At 41.4% G+C, this 21792-nt stretch overlaps 1 protein-coding gene across 2 annotated transcripts in view; it reads left to right on the forward strand.

The window, feature by feature from the left end:
* Positions 1–604: 604 nt before the first annotated feature.
* alcama (activated leukocyte cell adhesion molecule a) overlaps positions 605–21792 on the forward strand; it is an 81661-nt gene continuing 60473 nt past the window's right edge. For both annotated transcript variants that reach the window (XM_083927572.1, XM_083927573.1), the window contains exon 1: positions 605–906. In XM_083927572.1, coding sequence (XP_083783698.1) covers positions 852–906 — 55 coding nt within the window. In that variant the 5' untranslated portion in view covers positions 605–851. The remainder of the gene's footprint in view (positions 907–21792) is intronic.

The following is a 21792-nucleotide window of genomic DNA, read 5'->3' on the forward strand; positions in this document are numbered from 1 at the left end:
CATTGACTTTGTACGTAATCGTGTTGCGCCTGTCGCATCTGGTCTGTATACGCACCTTAAAAGAGATACATGGCAGCAGAGGAGGTAGGTAAATAACAAAGGATCAACTTCAAACTTCAGAATAGAACAGCCAACATTTAGCCCACATATGGAAAACAGAGAGGGAGAAAAAAGGAGTAACGGAAGTACAGAAAGGGCAGGCACAGGTGACGTGATAATAGTGTGATTTTTGGAAATTATAATCAAATACAGTGGAGTGAAAGTCTACTGTTAGGCCACTCATTTACATGTTGGCTACTCTGTACCATTACTTAAATCGTCTACGATGATTCAAAAGGTCAGTGCAGATGTTTAGTATATAAAATTCCTCCTGGAAAACCCCTTAACCCCCCTGGAGGGTTGTGTTACAGTGCTCCTATGACGAGAAGTCTCTTCCCAGCCCCCCGCCCTTCACTTCCGCAATGTACGGTAATATCATGCTTTTCTGAAAACAACACAAAACAAAACAAACAAGCATAACTAGTAACTGATAGCCTTCGGCTTTGTTTTCTGACTTTCACTTGGATTTGAGTGTCCATATTTCCGACAGCAAGTCAAGGCGACATACAGGCAAAAGCCCCGCGGAACTTCTGTCTCCTCCTCCTAATGTCCTCGTTTTAGTCAGCTCTTTCGGTTTCACCTGCGCTCCATCACTGACACACGGGATCTGGTACGTTACGGACTTTCTACGCCTCTTCCAAATAACAGTGACATATCTGCGGCTCATATTCGTACAGCTCAGAACGACTTGAACTGCTCCTCTTGAAGCTCACCACAGTTACCAACAGAGCACACACACTTTCTGGATAAGGATGGATTCCGCTGTTCTCCTGCTGCTGGCTCTCGTAAGCTCCGGGACTCTACAAGGTAAGACTCGTTCTGTCTGGAGGTTAGTAAGACTAGCTTTCACAATAGTTTGGAGGCGGTCTACTGATGTGGTTTGACATAGGTAGCCGATATAGCTTATTTAGCTACGTCATTGTTTCTTTACAAGGAAGTTGCCGGTTAGCCTGGTACCTGCAGCTTCTACCTGAACTCTGGGGTAGACCAACTGACTGCTCTATCGTCTTGTTACCGCGTTTTTGTGCTTGTTAAGGCTGCAGTGGCAGAATCACGGACGTGGTGTTTTGGGAAGTCCGTCAATGGTTTCCAGGGCTTTCCACTAAATCGAAACCCCACCATTGCTGTTTAAAAAAACAAAACAAAACTATAACATTAAGGTAAATATTGACGAATACAAAGACTCGTATTGAATCCGATATTGTCTTCTCTAATATGCCAGACTTGAATTCATGAAGAGTTTTGCCTGCCTGGAATTTTGGCTAAACTCGTTTCTCTAAATAAACAGGTGGGTAAACTAAAGACAGGTGGGTTTACCCTCCACGACCCTCAGGCAGTTCGACTCCTTTTTAATAAAACCAACTCCCTGGCCAAACAAACAGCCAGCCGCCCTCCCCTCTCTGTGGAGCTCAGGATTTGAACCCTGGGGTTAAAATGTGGTTGCTGCTTTCACATCATTTGTGTTTGGAATTAGGGATGTGGTTGTTTTAATTTACTCTAATCCAAGCCTATGTGTGTTCAGTTGTGTTTGAATGGGCCACTTTTTATTATTGTCCATTTCAAAATTTCTTTTTTGAGTAGTCATCAAGCTGAAGTTCAGGGTAAACCTGGACTACTTAAAAAAAACAAACTCCGGCTAGCAGCAAAGCCCCGTTGTGTGATCAGTGGTTGAGCCCTGTCTAATCTCTGATCCTGATAGTAAATGTTTTTTTCTGTGAGAAAACATGGGCTGTGCTTTGAAAGAGTTCAAACACTATCCCCAGCACTGGCACCACTCACCTTGTCTTGTGTCACTTACACAGGACAAGTCAGAATAAACATCAGCTCTTATCTCTGAGTTGTGTCTGTGTCACTCGCCATCTCTCCTCCTTCACAGAGCTGCTCTTTATCAGGGAGACTGGAGGGCGGGCAACCTGTCTGACTGGCGGCTGAGTGGGTGTGTGTTTGGTTGGAGGGGGTGATGCTGGACACTGGACACAGCCAGGGTCACTATCTCCATCACTTAATGCTATCTAGCCTATCTCTGGATCAGTGACTCCACAGAAGTCCTCTCATTCATGATAAAATCCATATTTATCCTCCACATAATGACAGATACCAACACAGTAGATAGCAGCTGAAGTCATTTTCTGGCCTGATCTGTAGCATTCCTTACATCAAAGAGGGACTGCTTTCAAAGGGACTTTTAGACTTGAAAGTTTGAAGCTGCCAGCACAGATGTGAGTGAATAGAGTAAAGGGTGGGCTGTTGAAAAAAAATATAGATGAGTAAACCTTAAACACTGTTTAGAAAGTCATCAGAGGATGGCATTTTAAGAAAGTGTTTTTTATATATTAGGTGTGTAATGCAGGTGAATTAAGAGCACTTTCACACAATTCTGTTGTGTTAGAAAGCATTTCAGCTCTACAGTCACCTCAGTCCACTTTAAAGTGCTTTTGTGGACTGTTGACCAAGTGTCCTCTATCTATTTCACAGTAATCATTCTAAAGGTGTCTCAGTTTATTTCCTGTTGCAGTGCGAGGAACCTATGAAACAAGGAACAGTCATGATATCATTGGTGCCAAGCAGTTTACTGGTTTGAAAAGGTGTCATTTTTATCCAAATCAATCTTAACCTCCATACTTTTAGTTCAATTCAAGTCAATTAAACTTTATTTATAGTGCCATATTAGAACAAGCCTAAAACTGTGCAGAACTCATGTTATTAGTGATATGGTGGTTACTGCACTTAGGCTTTGAGTATAGGTAATAGGCGTGTTACAAACCTTATTCTTCTTATTCAGAGACCTTTATTTTGAAGGTGACACTTTTGATCTTTGCAGATATTTCTGCTGCCATATCCATTTAGCTTGGCTCTATCTCTGCTGTTGCTACAGCTAACGTGCTGTGAAATACATTCCTCACTGTGTATACAGAGTCAGAGTGTCACCTGCCTGTAAACATGCTAGAGGCAGGCGTTCTCTTATGAAAGTCGGCTTTTGAGTGTGTGTTTTATTCCCGTTATCAGCGCACCTTGTCTCGTGCAGCTGGGTAAAACTGGCAAGGTGTAATTTAATTGCAAGTTTTGTGTGTGTTTCTAACGTTTGGGGAGGGAGGAGCCCCATGTTATAAACTTTTTAACCCAGCAGTACCAAGACATAGTGCTACTGATAACAGGAATAAACAGACTCAAAAGCCATCTCACGTAACCTGCCACCACCATCCAGGTGACATTATCTGTGACAGTAACCGTATGGTGTGCTTTTTTAAATTAGCAGCAGAAGTCACTGATAATGTAAGTTACAATATTAATGTTTACGTTACTGCTATAAGGTTGATAATGCAAAAACGTGCTCGTAATTTACAAATAAAGGGTTGGGTACTGAAACTCGGTGCCTAAACAAACGGTATCTACTGGACTGAACAACGCAGATTTCGGGGCCTCATTTCGATGCCACTTAAATGCGTGTGCTGCTCTCTGGTGTTCCAAAACAGATGTTACAGGGTACAGAACCGGGGTGAAGTTAGTTTTAATGGATTGGATTTATATAGCGCCTTTCTCAGTACTCAAGGCGCTTTACAGAGTCCAGGTTCCATTCACACAGACATACATGGTGGTGGTAAACTACGATAGTAGTCACAGCTGCCCTGGGGCAGACTGACGGAAGCGTGGCTGCTATTCAGAGCCTACTGCCCCTCAGACCACCTTATCAAACATACAGCAGTCATACACATTCACACAAGGCAAGGTAGGTGATGTGTTTTGTAAGCCCATACAGCCTGTGCATGATTTGGTGCACAACACTCCAATAAATAAATCATAATTAGACAGTCCATGTGATCCGATCACCATGACTCACGTTAATGTCAGGTCTGATTAGGGCCTCTGGCTCCCGTTTGCAGGTTAGATTTGTTTCAGAGTTGTCAGTCCTTCCTCTAATCTTGGTATCACAGACCAAATCTCAACTATTGCAAGAAAGGGGGCTCAAGAAGGTTAAGTTTTAATAAAATATAACTTAAGTTTAACATTAGTTTATATTGGCCTAGATCCTGGCACTTCAGTGAAGAGAAATGGTGTAAATGGTAATTGTTGAGAAAAAAACCCTTTTTATTTCAGAAGTCCTGCTATCTGCCAGATATTTATTAACAGATCCATCGCCAGACAAACAATTAGGGCACACTCACACTGTCCTTCCGCACCGCGACCAGTGCTTTAGGGTACTTGTCCCCCCTCCCTCTCCCCCCGCGCCCCAGCCCCGTTTGTACTCACACTGCCTGGGCCTCAGCCAATGCTTCTTGCTGTCCATACATCATCACGCTGTAACACGTCACACGCATTGATCGCGTGTGTGTGGCTTTGTTTACAAATCTTTCCGTAGACCTCTGAGTTTTTGTGCGTCTTGTCGACTGTTTTTGAATATTTTCATCCGACCAAATCTGCAGTAAACACTCCACATCCGCATCACACCAATGTGAACCTTTCACCGCCATTGTTGTTGTTGTTAAATGTCCGCGCATGGTCCGTCCTTCTATTTTCCGTGTACGGCCCGCTGTCCGCAGTTATGCGCGGAACGGGTGCACTCACATTGCTTAAAGTTACTAGGATTTAGCTGAAAAAACGGTTGTGGCCCAGGACAGAATAACAGTGTGAGTGCGCCCTTAATCCTCCCAATGGCATAATGTCTCTCCATCTTACTGCATTATATACATTTCTTATTTTTCTTTCAAATCACAGCACTTTTCTCAGTGACTCAGCCCCCTTTACAGTACTACCTGGTCTATTGCTTTCAAGCTTTGAAAGTTTTTGAGCACAGATTATGATTAATAGTCAGGCTGTAAGAATATTCTACACTTTGTGCTTTGAAATGGACCTAAGTACCAAATGCCCAAGGTTAAGCTCCCCTTAACAAATCGTCCCTTTCTTAGAAAACTAAAAAAAGGGTTAATTGTGGGGGCAGCCAGACAAGATAATGGGTGTGGTATGCAGTTGCACTTTAAGTTGCTTTAGCTTGGGGGGCGGGACGGTTTGAAATGCTATCTCCATCTGTCCCGACATGTAAAACGGCATGGCTTTTCCTGGAGGGAAAATACCTCTGTGGGGGTGATGGGTATGTTAGGAGACAGAAAAGGAGAGGGAGGCCGGGGGCAGCTCCCTTCACTACCCTCATCCAACAACACCAGCAGCTGATTTCTGAAAGGTCACTGTGTTTGGAGCTCTACCTACATCTTTCTGTCAGATGACTGTAGTTTGATCTGTTATTCACAAAGTCTCCACCCAATCCCCTCCACAGTTCAGCCACATCTCAAACATCCTATAATTTGCTGTTGTCATGTGGAACGGGCTTAAGGTTTGCAAGGTTCCTCTATGCCTCAAGAAATTCCATCTCCCATGAGCTGTCGGTGAAATAATTTCAAAACAGTGACATTCTGGTCTCCCTAAATACAAGGCTGGCTCATTTAAATTCAGCTTACATTTGGGAGAGAAGAGGTTTCTGCCTCCAGCAGCAATGGAATCATGAAAGGCTTAGACAGCTTGGGCTGTCATGATCATAATATTACCAATCAGAAGAAATGTTGGTGGTGGTCATGGTATTGAGTCTACACAGGGTAATACATCAGTGATTCAGCCCTATATGCAAATAAATAAATTAAGATCCCAAAACACACATGGTGACTGAAAAGCAGGTGTCTTTAATAATCTGTCCTCTCACAGCTTTTTTCCTGTCCTTTAGTATGTTATATAGTTTCTTTGTGCATGTTTAAAGCATTCTGAGTAAAGAAAACAAAACAAAAACACTAGTCCACAGCAAAAGGAGTTTTCTCCATGGTCGTCTCTCCCTCAGACAGCACTTCTCTTTACCTGCCTGAAATGCTTTGATGGCATTTTCGTGTTTACTTCCTGGAATATAAGGGGTGTGACAAGAGAGACCCTCAGCTCATGAGACGAGTCGATACATGATGCATGATGCACGATGCACGCTGCACGAGATTGAGTTCATTAGAATGAGACGAGTCGTTAACACTATTTTTAATTTTCAATCTATATTGACTGATCGACATAGATTGTGTGTCACCTGCTGCCGGCTGCCTCACTTGCTGTGCTGGGCAGAGAAATAAAGTCAGTTAATCAGTTAAAAGCTGTTGATTTCTTCCCATGGAGCCGACATGAAAACTATTTTGGTTTAGTAAATGTCTGTCAGTCAGCTGGTGAAGGCAGGTTAACTAGCTGCTGTCACTCTTCTCAGAAGCTCAGACGTTTCAAACAAATGTGCTGCAGAAGTGGGCAAGATTAGAAACAAAAGCAAAGCATGTAAAAGTATTGCAGCTGACCCAAAAAATACAAATATGACTAGCATAACGGGGCCTCTTTAATATTGCTGGGACACGGCCTTCTGTAGCTGCTCTTTATATTTAAGCAGTAATAGTAGTTATGTGTGAGCAAAAAATCTGGCACATTGCACCTTTAAAAGAGGAAAGCTGTTAAACTACTGCACAGAGCAAATGGAGTCTAATGAAAAACAAGAATAAGGCCATCTTGAAAATGTATTTTCTCGGTGGGGATTAGGCCTCTCAGTCCCTTTTGTCAAGGTATGAAGTGCGTCTAATGCTAGGGCCTCTCATCAGGCTAGCTTGTGTGTTGGGCAGTACAGTGGTATTCCACACTTCAGTTTCAGTTTCAACAGTCTACTGCATGTTTACACTGTTTACATCATATACACCCGCTCACATGTCTGCTTACATCTGATACACACATGTCTTTCTACATCTCACGCCGACGATGTTCTCTGTATCTAACCTGTACTAACACACTAACATCCTGACACTTACTCTTCTTTTACACTTTATTCTTGTGTTAGGTTAAAATGTTTTTGTATAATTGCACTGTCGTTATTTGCTGCTCTGTGTGCCCTGAATTGCCCCCCCGGGGACAAATAAAGTTTTTTGAATTGAATTGAATTGAGTTTCAACATCCCCCCTCAACAAAAAAAGCACCTTACTCACCGAAATATCCAGGAATGAGCAGTAAAGTGCACCTTGCCAAGAACACACTCTGTGGGCAAATGGTTCTGAAATGAGGCAGCAGGGAGTGAAAGCAGTTGAGTAACGTGTTATCATGCTTCTGTATTCTGACCTGTTGACTGACTCAGGCAGTGTGTTCTGAATTAAATCCAGAGAGATTTTTTTTCTTGTATTCTCCTCATTGGGGGGGGACTGTTCCATGACACAGGCTGAGACTTATTTCCTCTGCCAAGCTTAGGAAGACCTGTAAAATATAACCTGGGTATTGAGGAATTATTAGATTATCTATTAAGGAATGTCATTAGACAGTAATAGGGAGTGACAGCTAAGCTTGGGGGCTGGTGGTGTGGGGCCCACAGGTCTGAATCAAAGGCAGCTCAGTTTCCAGTTACACATAAAAGAAAAAGAAAATACTACTACTATACTTTACACTAAAGCAGCGTGACAGTGTGAAGAAGCATCTGTTATTTCTTACCACTTCTTGGACCCTGCTGATGGTCATCTGCTGAAGAAACCTCTTGCCCCCCAGCCTGTCTGTAACTGTTCATGGAGCCATTTCAGCTGTAACAGAGACAGGGCCAGGGGGGACAATTACCCTAAAGCACGGGGCACGGTACAAATGGACAGTGTTGCTGTGTCCCAAATCTTGCACTGCAGTGAGTGTACTGACAATCACTCAATTTCCCCAGTAAGTGCTGTCTCAAATCACACACTGCTGCCCAACACTTACCTGAAATGATGATCGTATTTCTTCTTCTCCGCGACCCGACCCTGGATAAGTGGTTGAAGATGAGATGAGATTTCTTCTTCTGTTTATTTTTCCAAAAGCTTTTCCAACAACTCTTGTGACTCAGCACACCGCCAAAAATCTGTTCGATCCTCTTTTTACTTTTCTAAAGTGAATCTAGTTGTTACCGCTCTGTTTTGCTGTTGTTCCGCCATTTTCCAGTTTGAGTTTAGTCCCGCCTCTTCTGCTACCAAGACAAAATGGCGACGATTGAGGGTGTTGAGTGTTCATCCATCCACACTTAACGGTTTGGCTGTTTTTGAGTGCGTGACCCAATAAATGCAGTGCACTGCATTTATTGGGTCACGCACTCAAAAAGCCAGTTTGAGGGTGGAAGTGTGCAACTTGGGACACAGCATATGAGTGCGCCCTTAGATGATGAGAAAGTAGTCTTTGCCATCACTGGTGTATGAATGTGACAAGTACTGTAAAAGCAAAGACTAGTTAGCCACTATAAGTATAAGCCCACTTACCATTACCAACTGAATTGATCCTGTTAGAACTCACATGAAACTAAAATTAAAAAAAAAAAAAAATACAAGTCTCAGGATTAGCACTGATCCCTAAAGCATCCAATAACTCCACTTAACAGTCACAGAAACAGTCTAGTTTTCTGTAAACTAAACACACAGACGTGCATACTTTGGACCATGAGTACGTCTGATATTGGAGATTAAAGCATTTGACCTGTTGTTTGACCTGCATTCAAGAGAGGTTCAGGTCAGCTGTTGAGCTAAAACTGAAGCTATATGAGCTGCCACATTAAATACTTCTAAAATACAATGATGGATTCAGTCATTAGCTGCTTAGCTTGTTTAACTATAAGAAGCGACAAGTCTACCTGATGCAGATAAGCTGAAAACTGGCTGCATAGAGCGCACATTTTTTCTTATTTTATCAGATTCTGAAGATGGTCAAAACAACTGGCATTGAAAAAAGACACAGGGATAGCCACTCTTTTCAAGATAATTAGATTTCTTAGCAAGACTCCTTCTCAAGACTCCTTCACAATATACCAACATACAAACATCCATTTCTGCATGAGCAGGTTTTCAGTGAGCTAACTAACTAATCCTGATCATCTTAAAGACAGCTGGATTTGACAGAGAAGCATTTCTCTGCATGCCAAAAGATTGTGTTACACACTGTTTGTAGGTAGGGTGCTGACATGCCTGGGGGCCAAGGGCCACAGCTCTTTGTTTTAGACTCAGACTCCACATCCTCCTGCCTGACCAGTCTGTGTTGCAACTTCTGCCTTACAGACAGACAGACAGACAGAGAGTGGTGGCTGACAACACGGGCAGCAGTGAAAACAGAAAAGTGGGTCATGTTGACATTGTTTGCCATGTGTTGCTTAATTGGTGTGTCCTAGTGGCTTCACAAAGCAAGTATTCATTTGGTGATTTCCCCTGAAGGTTCCTAATGCCTGATGAAAATACTACAGTTGAACATCACCCTGTTTATGTTAATCTACTTCCAGCTGAAGTTGCACTGAATGTTGTAATTCAACAGCCAAAATGCTTTAGACTCAGCTGACTGACTTTAATGAGCCTCCTAGGGTTTAAATTACAGCTTACAATGCAACCTCATGCTCTCTCAAGTAGCAGCCACGACAGCGACATTGTTTTTTTGTTTTTTTTTTTACAGTGAGTGAGTGAGTGAGTGAGTGAGTGAGTGAGTGAGTGAGTGAGTGAGTGAGTGAGTGAGTGAGTGAGTGAGTGAGTGAGTGAGTGAGTGAGTGAGTGAGTGAGTGAGTGAGTGAGTGAGTGAGTGAGTGAGTGAGTGAGTTATGGTCAGACAGGAATCCAAAGTAAGAACACCCGTTCTTGCTGGAATGTGGACATTCTGGCACAAAACACACTGGCATCTTGATCTGAATCTGTGCTGAAGACGCAGCAGCAGCACTCAGAGTTGAGAAGTGGAGAGAAAGCTTGATGAAATGACATAACATAAGTGACATGAAATGTGGTCTTTCTCTCTAGGCTTTTTTCAGAACCTTTCACTGAACAGTCTTACAATAAACTGTTAAACTCTCATTAAAAATTATCATTTAATTCTACAAACATCATATATGTAATCCAGGATCAAATAATGACTGGGATCAGAAGATAATTGTTCCATTTCAACTGATACCAATGTCAATTTTTCAGGAGCTGAGGTCCCATGGGGTCTACTGGAAGCTGTATTACAGAGGTGACTATAGACTAGTGCAACGGATCACAAAACTCACGGTTCAAACTGTGTCACAGTCTTTGAGTCACGGATTGGATCATTATTCGGCTCAACAACACAAAAAGGCAAAGATAACAAGAAATTGCATTGAGTTTCATATTGTATATCCTTTCTTTTGTTATATGATTTTTAACATGAAGAGTGAATTAAAAAATACCCCCGTCCACTTCATAAAAGCAAAACTTCATAAAGTGGAAATAGGAAACCACCTTTCTGATCCTCCCAAAGAGGTAGTCCCTTAAGGATGCTAAATTGATCACATGTGCATCCGATATGTGGACCCAGTCCAGCTTCATTCACTGCATTAACCTGGTTTTTAGCATTATCCATGGGGACTGGCATGTTGCCTTTGGGCCTCTCTAGCTTATACTCTGTCATAGAGGGGGCATGTCTGCAGCATTGAACTCCTCATCTCCTACTCCACTGTGATGTACTGAACTGCTACGGTTACATAGCTTTCCATTGCACTGGAGGTCCACACGTTTGTGGTGAGAGCAACAGAGGATGCTTTGGATTATTGCTTTTCTCCTGGTAAGAGCTTCGTATGGAAGTGGGTGCACCTTAACCATAAGTAACATATTAAATAAAGCCTTTTTTCTACACAACGGAGTATCTGCAGCTATAAACACCCAAATAGATTCAGTAATGGCTTTAGCCCGGTCTGAGCCTGCAGGTATGGGCTGCTTAAAGTGAAATTCCGGCGCAAAATCATCTCAGGGTCTTTTTTGGCAAATACACTCATCAAAAAGCCATCGACATAATTTTTTTACAGTATAAACTATTAATGGAGATATCCTGAAGAGTCGCTAACAGCGACAAAAGAGTGTTTTAAAGACTTACCTACTGGCCCAGGTACCAGCTCCTCTCATAGTAAAGTCCATTCAAGTCGATTACCAAATGCAATCCAAAAGGAAGGAGCCCATTGATGATGTATTTCAGCAAAACACTTATATTACACTAATAATATATGTAAAAGGTTTGGAAAAGTCACAGACAATGAATATCTGCAGCACCAAAATGTCACATGAGGGGGTGGGGGCGTGTGTTAAAGGGGCTACAGGTAGAGGTAGCATCAGACATAGCATCAGTCTCGGTGTGCAGCATTTTTTTGGTGTACCGTTGGGTACTGTGAGCCCATGGGCACAAAAGAAAAATGTGTATGCTGCAAACAGAGTGACATTTTTCCCTGTCGCCTGGAATCATTGAATACTGCAACATACTGTGTGACTCCTATGGGGGATTCCCCATCTCGCATCAACTGCACCGTACTGGACACTTTTTTTTTCCATGTCCCCAGAAGAAACTGGAAGAGGGCCAGCTATTTTTTATGGATCAACTGATCTGTTGCACCACTAGTATAGACCTGTTTTATAGGGTAAGTATCCGTAAATGACTTCTGTTGTCATCTGCCGCTATATAGAAAATAAAATTAAATAAAATGAACTTTTCCTTAAAGGGGGGTGGAGTACCCCCCTAATATAATGGTACGGGAAACACTGTAGCGGGAAATAACAGAGGAGTATTTTGGCAGGTGTTAATGTCTGTCTGTGGACAGATTACATACTTTAAAACATTACAGGTGTGTAGTTGGGATCAAAATGAAGGCTAGAGATGCACCGATCTGATACCTGGATAGGATATCGGCTCTGAGATTGACTAATTAGCTGGATCGGATATTGGATGAATGAGGCTTCTTTTTTATTAATATCATACACAGCAACTTAATTAAGTCATTGTTTGTTGGATTTCAGGCAACTGCTATATTTTAAATTACATTTAAAAATATTTGTTTGCAATGCACTTTTCATGGAAGTGTTATTTATTCATTTTTGCAGCTAATGTACACTTATTTGTTTATAAATATTATTAAGTACATTAATATCTGTGTTAATTTGGTTATTTAAAAAAAAAAAAAAGGCTAAATGTTTATGTCAAGCCTGATGCCTTCTCTCACATGGCAGATATACGCTTCATTCATTCAACAGTAGAATCAGATCGGTATCGGGTATCGGCCGAAACGCTCAGTCCAGGTATTTGTATCGGATCGGATCGAAAAAAACTGGATTGGTGCATCTCTAATGAAGAGTTTTTAAATTGGTGTGGTCCAAGCAAAGGGGCCGGAAGTAGGGAAGGGTCCATTTTGATCTCAACTGCACACCTGTAATGGTTCATCACTTGCATGGTAGGGACGCTATCGCGGTGCCAAAATCTGTCCACAGACAGATATAAAAACACATTTTGCCACAGAGTCATAAGGTGAATACAATACCAGTCACGGCTGGTAATATTTTGTGACTTCTTTTATTGCTTACTTTTTGGGTTGTTGAGATCAAGAGATATGGTGGGAAAAGGTTCAGCTACACTCAGGATTTGAAACTTTTGTTAATCAACACAGCATCATACAAAGTGTTGCTATGGGTGCCTTAAGATCTCGCTCAGTCAAGGCCACTTTGAAAAGAAATGCATCGCTCTTGAAGAATTTATTTTATTTCTTGCTGTAGCATGAGCGTGATCAAACTGTAACAACCTATTTGAGCAGAGGATTGTGGTGAGATATTTAACATGAAAGATTTGTCTTCCCAACAGGCAAAACTACTTTCCATCTTTTGAAATATATAACCCCACAAGGCTTTTAAAACAGAAAGCAATGTCAAAAATCTTTTAATAAATTCTTGTAAAGTCAGATATCACCATAAACCTTACAGTATCGCAAAATTAAAACCAAGATTCAGTAGAATTTATGTGGTATTTTGCAGTCTATAACCCAGGATTTGCGATGTTTATACAATTTCTTCCTTTACTTTCCCTTAAAAGCTTGTGGGTATATTTTGCTGTTATCCCTCCAGCATGCTGTTCCTGTTTGTAGTCCTAAACCTCATGCAGCTTGGAGCCCACTCTTTTTTTTTTAAAGCTGACTGCCACCTCTGTTTGTGAAGCCGTTGCTGGTCCAACACAATGGAATGCTTCACATATGAATTTAGTTGTGGCTCTCTACCACTGTGGAGCTTCTCAGGTTTCAGTCCTTTGAGGTGGGAATGCTGCCCGGGTCTCATCCTCATGTTCACACCATCTGTGGGAGTTTCACATTAATACATCTTTAGGGGATTACAACTGAATCTCAGCTTTGAAGTCTACCACTACTAAGTCTACTATTCATAGAACATTTAGTTCATAATTATTTAAATCATAAATAATTATTTTTATTTTTTTAACAAGAGTAGCTTGTTCTCCGTCTGTGTCTTACCAGTACAAGCATCAGACAATCGCGTCTCAAGCAACAATCTGTAAAATATGCGCTGAGAAAAAAGGTATACTGTATGTCCCATGCACTGCAGACTCCTAAGCAGCACTGTCACTTCAAAGGGCCGCTGTCTCCCCTAAGCTCCCACACAGTCACACACACACACACACACACACACACACACACACACACACACACACACACATTTCCTCCAAATCCCTATCTGGCCTGTTGAGCTACAACGAAACATTTATTTAGGTTCTGTAATAAAATTATTGTTTTGATAACTCATCATTTCAACTTCATGATCAGCTGTTCTTCATAGTAATATAAGCTGGGAAATCCAATCAGGACAAAATATATTCACTCACTAGGCAAAACAAATCACTACACATTGTTAACACTCGCACCACCCAGTTCACCTCAGTTACCACCTGAAACAAATCGCTGAAAGAGACTATTCTGGACTTGCAAGCATGCAGCATGAGACAATTTAGTATTCAGCAGCTCCTGAACAAACTCCAGTCGACCCCGAGAGATCAATGATAGAATTCATGACCACACAGCTCAAACTACCCACAGAGTACATTGTCTGAGCCTGAAGAGCTCCAACAACCTATCATGGACAATTACAGTGAAATTTAAGCGCTCCAGACAAGAAGAACTAGTTCAACGACAAAGGAGACAGCTTAAAAGAACACAACCCTTCCCCTCTTTCTCTCTGACACTCCCTCTCAGCCAGAAAGTCACACACACAAACCTCTTTCACACAGATTTCGAAATACTGCCGTAAAAAAGACCCAAAATGATGCTGGCTGTGCGCTTTAACACTGAACCAAACAACAACTGCCTAATGTTTCTCCAGTAGGTGATTTTAGATGCCAGAATTCTGGGAGCAAGAGAGGCGTGAACAGACACAACAGCCTAGGCATCGAGTGTGTGTGTAAGTGTAGTCCCGCCCTGCTGGCCATCTCTCACACACTTCGGCTCTGTTACTACCTCTGCTGCTGGCTTAATGTTGGAACAACTCTGTCCCCCCATTCTGTATCAGTACCTTTTTATAGGGACTGGCAAGGCAGAATAACAGCCTTAAACAGACTGTGTGAAAGGGACTTTACTCTCCTTATCCCTTCTCTTTCTCTCTCTTCTTTATCTCAATCTCATTCCATTAAGGACACATATTAATTATTATGCCCACCAAAGATTTGTTTACTCCTTGTGGCTCTAACTATATGCAAGAACCCTCATGAAATGGAAATATAACACCATCCAGATACATATTATACACTGGAAAAACTTACTTAAAAAAATATCCACCATCAAAAGCCATACAACCGAACTCCGCTCCATATGGTCTTGACCTGCTGTACCCTGCTGTTCTGTGCTGAGGCCAGGGGTATTAAAGTCTGAGTTTAACTTTGGGACTGGACAAGAACCACTCAAAAGTCTGCCTCTTTTGGCCTTATTGAGGAAATACCAGGGTGATCTCCTATGGACCAGTCAGAGATAAGACATGCCATCCCCACCAAGCTGTCTAGGATAGTCTCAGCACTCCGGTATTTGATCCTGGACTGCCATCTCTTTGAGGCAATGTTTTTACCTCAACAGCAATGCGTAGCAGCAGGTAGTTTCTTTTTCTCACCATGTATCTTTTAACTTTATTGCTGAGAGCTGATACAACATTTTTCCGAACGTGTTTACCACTGATAAGAAAGAAAAGTGGAAATTCTGTTTCAAGGGAAACTTTTGGGAGGATCTGTGTCTCTCTCCACCTAGTAGAACGAGACAAAGAGCACACAGTCACAAAGTTGTCTAATACCAAAAGAGATGGTACAGATAAATAAGAGAATTTTTCTGCATGCGACTGTGTCCACCCAAGTAGAAGATAAAGCTGAGAGAAGTGGCATCCCTTTCCTCATTTTCAAGGCAACCCACACAGCTACAGTGCAAAGATGCAGTGAATGTCATCAATCCCTGTGTCTCCAGCTGCAATGCTAACCTGAGGCCACAGCACCCACTCCCTTCAAGATGGTCTCACTGCCTTGGCTTTGGCTTGCACTTGACCGTTCTATAGCTCTCTCTTCTAGGGTTGTCAAAAAAATTGATACTCAGAAAATAATCAATACTAAAAATTAGTACTATAGCTTGTCTCGCTGGTTCATCACATTAACAACACTGAGCTGACTAACACAGATAGCACTGCTGCTGGAGGACACAAGTAGCAACAAAGTTGGCGAGCTTCTCAGAGACCAACACCCCGATCTTTATTGGGAATCTAGAGACAGTAAAGTTGCCATTTCATTGAAGTATTACATTAAGCTAGCTGCTAGCGGCTAGCAGCTAATAATAAACAGTAACGCTAACGGCAGAGCTAAGAAGCTAACATTGTCAGTCCTGCCTGTCTAAAGTTTAAAGACGTTAATTTAACAGGATGACATCGTTATGTATATAAACAATAATATGGTGTCAAGTCACCAGAAACACAGAAGATAAACAGAATTTTTTATGTACACAGAAATCCCTGAGCTATTCAACACAATAAAACAAACAAGAGAATTTCCTTTATCTGGTCCTTCAAATTAAAAGCCCTCCAGCCTTTATTCACTAAGGGCGCACTCACACTGTCCTTCCGTACCGTGCCCAAACAGGTTTTACGGGTAAAGCCTAGTTCGTTTGACCAGTGTTAGTGAGTTGTTTTTTTCTTTCCTGCGACCAATTGACCAATGACTGAATGAAGGGCTCCAGACTAACTATTTTCACCAGGAGCACTGTGGCCCCTAACTGAATATTTCAGGGGTGCAGACAGAAATTTTAGAAGCAAAACCAGAAATTTAAGGGGCACAGACGGTAAATCAATAACAGATGCAGAAATTACAATGTGCTGTTTCAAATTCAGTGTCACATTTTTATTGTGCTCTTTTGAAGATGAAACAAAGAAGGTAAACCGGCAGCCCCATCACTGTCATGACAGTACTATATTAAAAAATATACCATTCATTCAGAATAAGGGGTGTGACGAGACGATACGCGATATTGAGTCCATGAGAATGACACACAACGAGATTTTAACACTAAACCATAACACTAAAATTTCATTATTTTCTTTACAGGGGGGTTGATTTTAGCAGAGAGCTGTGGTGGTGCTGCAGGTGTCTTTGCATAGTACTTGTGTTAGCGGTAAAGTAAATAAAAGTAAAGTATAGCCCCGCCTCCCCGCCTGACAACATGGCACTGCTCCACACAGAGCGAGATAATAAGCGGTGTGACGACCGTCACTCGCTCATCTCACTGAACAGACACATTTTATTAAGTAGATCGACTCACACCCGAGTTTTCTCCCACTGTTTATGTGTTTTAAACATATTCTGTATCTACACTGACTGATCAGATCAGTCTTTATATATGTTTTAAACATATGAACCGTATCTACAGTGACTGATCAGATCAGTCTGTATATATGTTTTAAACATATGAAACATATCTACAGTGACTGATCAGATCAGTCTGTATATGTGTTTCAAACATGAACCGTATCAACACTGACTGATCAGATCATTCTGTATATGTGTTTTGAACATATGAACCGTATCAACACTGACTGATCAGATCAGTCTGTGTACCCTGCTGCGCTGTGCAGAGAAATAAAGTCAATTAATCAGTTAAAAACTGTTGATTTTTTCCCATAGAGCCGACATGAAAACTATTTTGGTTTAGTAAATTTCTGCTGTCACTCGACTCAGAAGCTCGTCACATGAGGCTTCGGGGCCGTCAGGTCCCGAGACTGTGACTAGCTGCAGGAGCTCACCTGTTAGGTGTATGTGTTACGGTGCTGACGGCACTATCTTCTTTCACTGCTTATATTGTTCCTGTCTTATTTGTCACTCTGTTGCTGTTTAGCCTCTTACATATTGATATGGAGAGACATCTGGTAGCACATGTGCGACTAGACATAAAATTCAGTTGCACACTCAAATTTTGGTCGAAAAATGCCACCATTTAGTCGCAGTCTGGAGCCCTGAATGAAATTTTGGTCGGCTGATGATTTTTTGGTCTACCAGTGCTTGGTCAACTATTTAGGGGCCGCCCTACAAAATTATGACTGCTGTGTTAACTGCATGCTAGTCTCATATTGCCAGAATTATATTGGCAGCGTTGTGGAATATGGTCTGGCTACGGCAGCTCATCATTCTGGGATAGGGGAAAACGCTCTGGTTTGTTTGGATCACCAATCACACTCATCTTGGGCGGGACTAAGCCAACAGCACCTTTGTAAAATAGATAGCGGAGAGAGCAGAAGGCGCCTGACATCCGGTATGTGAGAGGGTGCTGGTCAGATGGATCCCAGTGCTGTTCATCCGTTCGAGTCAGACTAACTGCATGCCACATTAATCAGAGAGCACAAGGCCAAATTGCCTCCTAAGTTACTTAATGACTGGTTGCTGACAAGCAATGTAGCAAAAGGCTTTATGTTAAATAGAGTGCTCGCTCATAAAACGCACCATGGCTACAATTCATCACTTCCAGCAAACGTCACAGAGAACAATGAGGGCAGAACACTGAATCTGTCAGCACATGAGGGTGTCTTTCACGACCGAGTCAGTTTGTAGGTGGACGATGGACAGCGACACCTGTCTCTCCTCTACTCTGTGTGTGGAGAGGCTCAGCCCCACACCCGGTGAAACAGAAGTTTTCAAATGACAAATGATCAATAACAGACTGCGGAATGTCAATCATGTTGGGGATAGTGTTGCACGGTCTACCGATACTAGAAAGGTACTGCGGTTTCCAGCCGTTAAAAACTATTATTTTTAACGTTTTATTAGTATCAGTACTTTATGAACTTTGTGTGACAGCTTGTCTGTGTCTGTGTGTGCAGCTTCTCACTGCCTGCAGCCAGAGTGGGTGTGGTTTCATAGTGACATGTCACTCACAGAGACAGACCGACCAACCGTCCTTGGCCTGTTTATAAGCAGACGCACGAAGGGAAATATGAAAGTATTTTGCCTACGTTGCTTACGATAAGGGCAATCATGGACACAACAAAGCCTGTCTGACCAACGACCAACCAGGAGAAACATGAAGCTGACAGTAATGAGGACCTGTTCGAAGAGTTCAGAGAGCTGCAGGTTAGAGATAACATAAATAACAATAAACATAACTAATAATAATATAGTAACATAAATATCCCCTGGATGTAACGTGAAGTCAAATGAGTGTTTATTTACTGACAAGTGAACTTTTTTCACCATCAGAGTTGATTGAGGCAGTCAGGGGTAAAGCTAACTGTTTAACTGTCCGATGTGGTTCAGACCTCTCTGTATGCAAATGCAACTTTTACACTGGAGACATTCACTTTACCAGAACATGCGCCGGTGTTCACAAGTATGATCAACAACACAACAACACCAAGAACCTTTTATTGGCCAAAGAATTGTCCAGATAATTACAAACATGTTCTTGTTTTCATATGTATGTATGTTCATATGAATCTTTTCTATTTGCTGCATAATAATTTCATTGTTGTTATAACAAGATAAGTAGCTATAAAGCTCAGCAGCTTTAACAGATATATATGTTTTTATTTTGACTTTTTAGGTTTAAGTGTTTTAAGTACTAAAAATAAATAAATCATTTTAAACTTCCATATTCTTTCCTCTAATATTTTATTCCATTACTTTTGATGATGTTTTAGTTTTCTGCTGTGGTCTTGTTTCCGTACAGGTATCGAGAAATTTTAGGCAGGTATCGTACCAAAGTCATAATTTTGGTATCGTGACAACATTAGTTGGGGGCGTCTGATCTATATTCCTCACTGACCCCCGGCTCTGGCCTCTTACAGTAGAGAAAACAAGTTCATTGTGTTTGGAGATATTTCTATATAGCAGTGATGCTAATCATTTAGCAGTGTGGCTGCAACACTGTATACAAGGAAAACACTAGAGTTATAGAAATGCAACTGATGTGCACTGTGAATATGCACAATAGCACAATACTATGGTTCTGTCTGTAAAAGCCGATCATGGAGACATTTAAATCATTCACAATCTAATATCAAATGCACAATCCTATATACAGCTATGCCCAACGTACAGGATAGATAACTTCAAGCTTCTCAGCCTTGTTCTCTGTCTTTTCCTCCCTTTGACTCTCGAGGCTTGAACCGTGACATGCAGCTTTGAAGGGAAATGCTCTGATGCAGTCAAGAAGCGTGATGTATGCCCTAATAGGCGTGTTTACTGTTTTGATGCCCATTCAATTGAGTTTATCATATGCAAAATGAATAAAAAAATGGCCTGGGGAACTTGTTCATCTTATCCATCTCAGGATCATTTGAATACATTTTTGCTCTAAATACAAACTTAGTCTGAACAAGTTCTGGCAACCTGAAGGAATTATGAGTCATTTTGCATTTGAGCTGGTCATATTGAGAAGAGAAGTCTGTTCTTTTTGTCTGGAGATTTCAAATTGTTTTTTTTTTTTGGTCTAGTTAAAACTTGCAGTTCTTGGGAGCTGATCGTACAAAGAAAAATGTGGTTGAGTGCTCAAGGGCAAAAGTGCCCCCCTAATATAATGGTAGGGGAAACACTGCTATAGAACAGCTCTATACCTTGCCCTTTTAGTAAACAAATTAAACAGCCTTTTGTGATTGATCTTATTTGCACAACGCCATGTAAATTCTGTCTCTACATGGTCGCGTGTTTCCAATTCTTAGAAAACTCAGACAATGCTGGAGATTCACTTGTTCAAAGATCCTTTGTGAAATTGTTTGAGAAGATGCTCCACTCCTAGGAAAAATAACTAAAACAGAATTAAACAAGCTGAAAATCTTTCTTTATTTTGTTGTGCTTGAAACCGGAAAGTGATTTTTTTTATTTAACTTTGCACTGTTGGAACATTATTTTTAACCTAACTATCGCCAGATGAATCTCGTTCCGCCTTGACTCGGCCAAGCTCCACTCAACCATCTGGGATCGCTCCGTAGGAAAGTGATTCAGACAACAATGGCGGCTCGCATCGAGGAAGCAGGCGTCAACATTGATGCTGCTGTTTCATCAGTGTCCAATCTAGAGAATCTTTCTTCTTTAAAGAATACAGAGAATGGCTCTGAAGGCTTTTGTTGGTGGAAACCATGTTTTTGCCTTTCTTCGGACCGGGTTTGGCTTTTCCCCGCGACGCTCTCATCAGCCTCACGGGTTGGTTTTGATGTGATTGGTTGAAGTAACACGTCAATAAAGATGAAGGACAAGTGGTTTATCCATACATATGCAAGGATGTTTGAGGCCTATGTGTGCAGCCTCCTGAAATCTCTTTCCTATGGGGAGATCCCAGATGGATGAGTGGAAGGAGGAGGAACCAAATTCACAGTGTGCTGGAAACACATGAAAACCATGATTTCCTTTTAAGTTTTTTTGTCTTTAGTAATACGCAAATACAAAATTGAAAACCAAATACCTTCCCAACGAACACATTTCCGGATAGTTTTTATATTTATGTATGTATATGTATATAAACATTCAGATCCAGCCCTAGATGCTACACAGAAAACTTTTAAAAGCGCTGAAATATTTCCATCCATAATTTTGTCTTATTATGAAGAGAAGCTGTTTTACATAGATGCTTTTAAGTGATAATTGTAATGTCATGTATTTGTCAATTCTAAACATTTCAATGTGGGATATGCAGCTGAGTATTCTGAGGAACAGTTTGATGCTGTGAATCAGGAAATGATGCTGAGGATTCAAATGTCTCTCTCTAGAACAGACAGCCTGTCGTTCATTTCCTGTGTCTTTCAAAATGGTCCATGTTGAGCCAATCCCAGTCCACTTAGTTTCCTCGCGTTACTCGATTACAAAATATCCTCAAGGCAAAATCTCTGCCTCAATTATTTGTTTAGTTCCTGTCTTGTGCGTTCTGTGGCCTGTTAAGCGCGGGGATCATTGTTCCACATGAACCGTTTTTGCAGATGCACACCACTACAGCCCGGAAAAGGCAGAGGATCATTTCACACTTAAAAAAAGAAGCCAAAAAGGTGCAATGTGCCTACTACGCCTCTATGTTTAGTTTTTCATGAATGTTAAAAATAACGTCACCTCCCTGATCAGTCTTTATAGTTTTGTTTGAGTAAATGTGTCAGTGGAGTTTTGTCCGTTGCTTGTTGTTACGGTAAACAGGAAGAGAGCGAGTCGCTCTTTCTGATAATAACTATCTCTCCTTCATTTTCTAAATTCATTTATTCATCTTTGAAACACGTAGAATTGTATGCACCACTTTGAATTGTTTAAATAGTAAACTTATTCATGGTTAATTGTGAGAGTATTGCCTTCAACACACAGTCTCTCTTTCTCTCTTTCTCTCTCTCTCTCTCTCTCTCTCCTCATGCAGACGTGCACACTCAAACACAAACAAACACACGCACCCATATTCTAAAAAAAGTT

Source organism: Echiichthys vipera, assembly GCF_963691815.1.
Source record: "Echiichthys vipera genome assembly, chromosome: 14".
NCBI classification, from domain to species: domain Eukaryota; kingdom Metazoa; phylum Chordata; class Actinopteri; order Perciformes; family Trachinidae; genus Echiichthys; species Echiichthys vipera.